The 7,195-nt window shown below is 34.6% G+C and overlaps 1 protein-coding gene across 2 annotated transcripts; it reads right to left on the bottom strand.

Annotated features, from left to right (window-relative positions):
• Positions 1-2,363: 2,363 nt before the first annotated feature.
• On the bottom strand, positions 2,364-6,871 carry LOC114378110 (protein UPSTREAM OF FLC-like). 2 transcript variants are annotated; one of them, XM_028336654.1, is made up of 7 exons: positions 6,557-6,870; positions 6,166-6,468; positions 6,021-6,090; positions 5,599-5,714; positions 4,624-5,500; positions 2,906-3,208; positions 2,364-2,791 (listed from the first exon to the last, which is right to left on the bottom strand). In XM_028336654.1, the coding sequence occupies exons 2-7, from the start codon at positions 6,353-6,355 to the stop codon at positions 2,746-2,748; spliced, it is 1,602 nt and encodes a 533-aa protein (XP_028192455.1). In that variant the 5' UTR covers positions 6,356-6,468; positions 6,557-6,870; the 3' UTR covers positions 2,364-2,745. The 2 variants fall into 2 exon arrangements, with proteins under 2 accessions (XP_028192455.1, XP_028192456.1); XM_028336655.1 differs by lacking the exon at positions 2,364-2,791 and having other exon boundaries at positions 2,902-3,208; positions 6,557-6,871.
• Between the last annotated feature and the right edge of the window lie 324 nt (positions 6,872-7,195).

The raw sequence follows: 7,195 nt of genomic DNA, 5'->3' as shown, positions 1-7,195 counted from the left end.
CTCATATAGTATATAGTATCAGTCTTCTGAGCCATCTCTCCAACAACTTTATTCTTTCTATGCACATTGGAATTATGAATTTCGGGTATATATATCTTTCTTCCTTCTCATATAATCTCGTTTCTGTAAAAGTTTCATGATTGCATCTTGTGGCAGCCGTCATGTTGTTCCTTCTTCTAGTGACTCATAAGCCATCTATATTGTCATCATCACCGTAATGATAAGGTTTAATTTTTTTTTTTCCGTTCCACTTTTTTATTTTTATTCTTGTAATTTTTTTTTATTTTAATCATTATAAAATATGTTTGTTTTACTTTTTATCATTAAAGTGTTTTATATAACATTTTTTTTCAATTGTTCAAACACTTTCTTTATTGTTTAAAATGTTTTAAGAGTAAGGATTAAAATAAAAAAAATACAAGAATGAAAATGAAAAAAACATTAAATTGTAAGGGAAAAAAAAGTATTTCAGCCTAATAATAATACTATATTAATCAACATTTTGATTAAGAATGTGGCGGGCATGCAAAGCTGTAGGTAGCTTTTTTCAATGATTTTCTGGTTCTTTGCAGTCTTCATGTTTGAGGCTAGCTGTTCAGTGTTCACTTTGACATTTTCACTCTCACTCTCATCTGCTCACCATGCTATGCTAAGCAAGACTCAAGATATATGTCAATAAATATAAACGAGGTTATTGATCATTTGATTCAATATTTTTAATTCTTTATTTCTATGTTCTTAATCTCTTTCCTTCATATACTAAGCCCATCGATTAGAGATACAATAGTGATTTGTTTTTCTCATAATTTTCACACATTCCTACGATCAATAAGTTTATGTACAAACACATAACTTCTATTATTTTTTTCCTAAATAATGACTACTTAAATTATAAAATGTAAAAATACCCATATCGATTGCCTATAACTTGTACCAAGTTCTTGCCACTTGCATTTTTGTAATGATGACAATGTGTACGAACTTATAGTTCAGCATATTGTATTAAAGTTTTAAATAGAATTCCATGCTTTGACACTTTGATATTCCATGCTGCCGAGGAAAATTTCAACAATCATCTCTATATAATTTGATTTTAAATCATTATTTTTTAATTTAGTTATTAATAATAATAATCAAAACGTAATTGACTAAATTGCCCTGGTTCATCATCATCCAGCTAGAGCTCGTGTGACATGAAATCAGGCTCCACATTCAAGGTGGAAGAGAAACACAAATTGGAAGAGACAGAGATTGCATAGCGAAGACCAATGCCTTCATGCTTTATGGGAAAGTGAAAACCAAAGTTTGTCGATTAAGTTTTCTCGATTCTGAAGATCACAATGGCCAGATATGAGCATCAAAGCAGTAACCCATAAACCTTTCCAGACAAAAAGCATTTTGACTAGATTCCAGTTTGGATGAGAGTCCCTATTTCTTTGCATGAAATTTCAAAGAAAGAAAGCTATTTCGCGTGTTACTGTTATATGCTGAAAAATTCTATTTGTATAATTTTTTTTATATAAATTAAGAGAGAAATGTAAACTAAAATAAATAACGTGATAAAAAAATAGGTGTAAAAGAATGTTACTGTAGAAAGTATATGTAAGAATATTATAACTCACCCATTTGAAGAATTCGTACATTCTTGGAATAAAATTGTCCTAGTAACATAAAGAATTTTATTATTTTTTGAGATAGTACCTTTATTCAGAAGGACCTTTATGTGTTGCATAGAAATTCCAAGTTTGAATGTGAATGTTACTGTTATTAGCCAACAAGCTATATACTGTTTCGAAAAATCAACCCCTTTTCAAGCTTAAAGCCTTTTTAGTATAACAAGGAAATATATAGAGTTTCTTATTTAACATTCAATTAATTTTCAAGCTTTAATGTAAGGCTTGAAGTGGTATCCAAGATTAACTAAACATACACTTGAGTATATTTCACATCTATAATTGCGTTTTCTTATATAATTTCCTGACAGACCTTTAGACAACAATTATTTCCACCCAAAGAAATCCTAAACCACACATAACTATTAACACTTATTTCCTCACCAGAGGACATTTTCATTATACTAAGTATTTGTTCATGGTCTAGACTCATTTACAAGCCAATTACACACCAATTCTAAATATAGGCAAATCCCTTATGAACATAGTCTTCAGCCCATTTATCAGCTGTTTTCCTCATGATTGAGAATTAACTCAAGTTGTACTAATTATTAATACAAGCGAATACGTCAAGTTCAATCTCCCATGTGGTGTGTCAATTTTAAGCCTGCACTTTTTTTGTGTGTGGTGTGTCAATTTTTAGCCTTGGAAAATGGAAATGCAAGCTAAGTACTTTCAGCAAACAAAAGCTGCGGGGGCAAAAGAATATATAGAATGTACTGTGTAGTTACAAAAAAATGTGCAATCACTTCATTTCAGGTGGCAGTCCCTACAAGGTTATATAACCAACACATGAAATTTACAGGATGAGTAATGGACCATTGGGACCACATGCACTTCTAGCCCCCCATGCAGTGAATAATAATCTGTCACAACATATTCACCAAAAAAATTTAAAAAATATAATTCTAGCACAACATTCACTTTGTAGATTTACGGATATATCACGTGGACCTACATAAATATATACCATCATCATGTTGCATTCAAACAAAAGATGAAAACTAGCAGTTTTTGCTAGCTGCCTAACCTCTGAAACAAAAATATTTTAAGAGCTGTTACTTGCTGTGTCTCAATATGGTTTAGATTGGATTATAACCCGAGCTCCTGAAGCAAGCCTGTAGAGTTAAAATCAAACTCATCAATCAATGACTGAAAACTGTAAGAAGACACTCCTAAGTCCTAACAATTTTTAAGAACATTAGTAGAAACAAGATAAATTCAACACTTAACTTTCTTCAATTTTGATCACCCTCTCTTCTTCTCTAAATGAGTCTACCCTCTTAGATTGCTTTCTCCCAAACCCTGATGAAGGTTCCGTGATTCTTTTGCTGCTACCGTTAGATGGTACTGGGGATATGCCTGAACCATCAGTTTTATCCATGGAATTTCTTGATCCATCAGAAACAGGAGATCTCATGCATTCACTTGGTAGCTGCTTGGTCAATGAAGCCTTAACTGACTGTGGAACACATTTTGGATTCCCTGAGGATGATGATTCCTCTGTGTCTTGTGATTTCAACTCTTCAGATGTCCTGCACATTTGTCACAGATGAAACATTGGCCAGTATGTGATGACTAATGTGTTCCTATCACATGCCAATCATAATCAATTATAAAACTCTAAAGCATGAATCCACAAAGGTAGCCACAATATTTATATCCCAAGCCAGTTTAGCAGCTTGTGATATAAGACGAGTCTCCAAGTAAGGACCTCATTTTGTAAGAAAGCAAGGGCATGTAAACTGCAAATTTTATCTAGTAACAATATACAAGACAAATTCTACTTATTCCCATGGGGTCTCCATCAACTCTACTTCAGAATATATTATCAAATTATGATGTTATCCCCAACATTTATTCAAAAGAGCATATAAAACATGAAAGCCTTGTTCTTCTTTACTATGCCACAGGTCCTTTTTATCATATTTAAGTGTTTCACATGATAGGAGGCAGAAATAAACGAATAAAAAACTCATGAGGATCCAAATCTCCCATTTGTCCAGCCTTTTTTGCTTTTTTACTTTTATTTTGTTTTCTTTTTTCCTTTTCCCCCGGGAGGAGGATGCCTGATATTGGAAGTTCTGATGATATCTATTTTTTTTTCCTTAGAAAGATAACTTAATTAAAAAGCATGAAGCCCCCTTCTTTTGTGCCTTTGAAGCCTCCATTTCCTTCAAACATCTTGCCATACTATCAATCATAAATATAGATCTAAACAAGCATGTGAAAGCATTATATTCCCATTAAATATTGTTTATCTTTTAAAAACAAGTTTCAAAAAGAAATAAGTCGGGAAAAGTTTTAGCATCTTTCACCTTGAACAAATTCAGAACCGACAAAGTAATTAAAATAGATAGATGCTCAATTTTTTTAATCCAAATAAGCGTTTAAAGTGATCTTGTTTATATTTTGAATGGAGTGAAAGCATAAGCGAAATATGGAAATAGAGAAATAGAGTGCAATCATTTAAACTGAGTTTTGAATAAGTAATAACAATTAACAAGCACCTTCAAGGACTGTTTGTGTTTCTAACAACGAAATCATTCATTTAAAGAGTGAGAATTTGGCTTAATCAGAACAAACTTCAGGTCTGGAAAAAACTCTAAATAGCATAAGCATTTTAACACCAGAATTCAAGCATTTTCCACCTTTGTACTATGGAACAACCTATATGGTAATGTAGCCTAACCTAGCATTATTCACTTTTTAAAGAATGACTGTATATGCCAAAAATGAGTCCTACAACTTCATCAGACCTCAAGTACTCACTTCCTCAGCTTTGAACAAGAGTTCTCTGAAGTTATGACTCCATATGCAACCAACCAAGCAGCAGTATGTAATAAACCACCCAGCTAGCAGATAAGCCATGATTTTGGGAAAGGAAGCAGTAAGTCTTTCTAATGCTAATTTGTGATGTTGCAAGAAAGGAATCGAAAGCAAAACCTACCTCTCAGCATTGCAAGAAGAAGAGCGTTTCATAACACTATGTCCATCTCCTTCCTTCAGTACTTTAGACTCGACTATGCTCCCACTATAATATTCTTTGTCTTCCAATTTGAGGCCCATCACATTTGTTTTCTCTGCTATGCAATCAAAGTCCCCAAACATAACAGAAGTTGAGAACAACGGGGAGGGGAATTTTGAGTGGGAAAACCTATCCTTATAGGAAGGAATAAGGCCAACACTATGGTTTTTCACTGATATAGACCCACACGAGATCAGTTGCATCAGCAGATTTGAGGCTTTCAGCCTTGCATTGGTTTGCATTCGAATACGCTCCTCTTCCATGATCCTAAAGCTGTTCATTTTACTCACATCAGCTCTTATCAGGGACTCCAAAGTCTCAGTTTTCCCTCCAGAAGACGATGGGCTAGAAGTTGAGGGAGGAGGAGAAACAGTATCCCTACATATTTCAGAATTATCTTTCAGTTGAAGCACTTGAGTTTCACATATTTCATGGCATTCAGGTTCTAATGAACCATCATCCTCGGTTGATACACCCCTGGTATAAGTATTCTGGGTTTCGGGTTTGCTAACATTTTCTTCTGTCTGAGTTGAAGCATCTGCCAATCCATCATTCTTGTAGATTTGGCATTCTGTCGATGGTAAGCTAAGAGAATCACTCTTTCTAGCTCTAGACTGAGGAGACACATCAGATGAACCAGCTTGTTGCCTTGGGGAAAGGTCATCTTCTAGGGAGTTTCTTGTCTCTTTCTCAGTCATGCTAGAAGAAGTGGAAGCCTCATCATGGCTCCTAAAAGAAACCGGCTCTGGTAACTGCTTCAGGTTCTGTATTTTCACATTGCTAATGGGGCCAGAACGTTCTGCAAGGCAGAATCCACAACCATAATAAGATTTCACCAGGACCTAAGAAAACACAACATGATGAAGATAAACAAAACATAAACATAACATTCCTGACCTGAATTTGATTCGTAAAATAGCTCAGAACCTTTGAGAACATACTCACTCCCATGTGCAGGTAGAATTATATCATCTTCACAGAGATCATGCCACACAAATCCGTTCTTGTAGCTTCTGATTAACCAAAAAACAAAAACTATACATAATGAAAAATGAACACAAAACACAAACAATTTGACCACAGAGTGAGTGAAGCAACAAAAAGCTTAACAATCTAGATTGCTTCATCCAACTAAAACTATAAACATTAACCAGCGTTGACTTTTCCTAAAATGCAAAAGTGAAACAAGGGAAAAGGACAGATCCTACCAAGTCTCAGCATTATTCTTTTTTCATCCTCTCTTATATTTCTCACCATACAAATTGAACACCAAGAGGAGATACTGAGATAGTAATTAATAAACAAAATAACTTGCTCACCTCTTACACGACCATGAATACAAAGAAGCCATGCCTCTACCTCTCAAAGCGTTTAGTCTATCAATCACATCTGCACACAAAGAATCACTCAGAAAACCCACAAACAAAAACAAAACAAAAATCACAAAAACTCTCACTTTTCTACCTCTCAAATATAACCCATTAGGGGATGAAAGTTGAACCTCCATGAAATGAGGGTGCTCTAGCTGCCTATTCCGGCAAAGATAGTAAAGCACCGGCACCTTCCGGTTCTGATGGTACTTTGGGGGCTTTTCCGTCCACACCTTGGCCCTCTCTGGACTCACTTGCCGGTACTTCCTCATGCGAGCTTCCATTCCCACATTCACAAACTTGTCAAAATGCAAACTTTCTCCACAACTTGTAACTGGGTCCAAATTATTAATTCTCTAACACCATCACTCATAGCACACCATAAATCTTATTGAAGCTGAAAGATCATAAACAATAACAAAGCAATGATTATTAAACAATAAAAGAAAGACCTGTGTTAAAGTGACCAATAAGAAAGGCCATACAGGAATCTATGTAGTCACGTTGGCTTGTTTAGTTGCAAATTAAGAATGGTTGAGCCTAGAAGAACGTGAAGTGTTACAAAATTCCAAATGGAAATGGGGGAACTAATGAGAGTAATGTGAAGAAAATTGAAGAGAGAGAGAAAGAGGTTTGTTTGTTTGTGGTGTGAAGAATTATAGAAGAGGGAAATGAAGGCCGCCCCGGATATAAAGCGTTGGGAAAGAGATCGAAACAGAGACAAGACAGGAAGTGAAGATTGCAGCTTAGTTCCTGGTGGTAATCTTTTTTGGCTGATTTGATGGACAGATGCTAGTTATGTTCACTCACTTTTCCTTTTGTCTTTTTCACCACTTTTGAACTATTTCTCTAATTACAATTGAAGCTTTTATTTTCAAGATTAATCAACGTTAGTTTTGAATAACAATTTTGTTTATGCACGTTACTGTATCTTAGAGGTTCCATTCAAGCGCGGTAAAATTCAAAGGATAATGAATGGTCTAGCATTCACAATCAACTTAATGCTCTACAAATTTGGCTGCAATTCAATGAAAACTCAACTCATCCTTATCATATCAAATTGTGTAATTTGGACATGCAGGGATCAATATGAATTTATTATGTATTTTTGGTTTGTTGGAAAG

This window comes from Glycine soja, chromosome 12 (genome assembly GCF_004193775.1).
Source record: "Glycine soja cultivar W05 chromosome 12, ASM419377v2, whole genome shotgun sequence".
In the NCBI taxonomy this organism is placed as follows: domain Eukaryota; kingdom Viridiplantae; phylum Streptophyta; class Magnoliopsida; order Fabales; family Fabaceae; genus Glycine; species Glycine soja.
The sequence above is the reverse complement of the archived record's forward strand: the minus strand, read 5'-3'. Positions and strand labels throughout refer to the sequence as shown.

Coding starts and splice junctions, on each gene's coding strand:
- LOC114378110 (XM_028336654.1), bottom strand. CDS start 6,355: ATGGAAGCTCGCATGAGGAAGTACCGGCAAGTGAGTCCAGAGAGGGCC. Junction 5,715..6,020: donor TATTCATGGTCGTGTAAGAG/GTGAGCAAGTTA, acceptor TTGGTTAATCAG/AAGCTACAAGAACGGATTTG. Junction 2,792..2,905: donor GTGATCAAAATTGAAGAAAG/TTAAGTGTTGAA, acceptor TTAACTCTACAG/GCTTGCTTCAGGAGCTCGGG.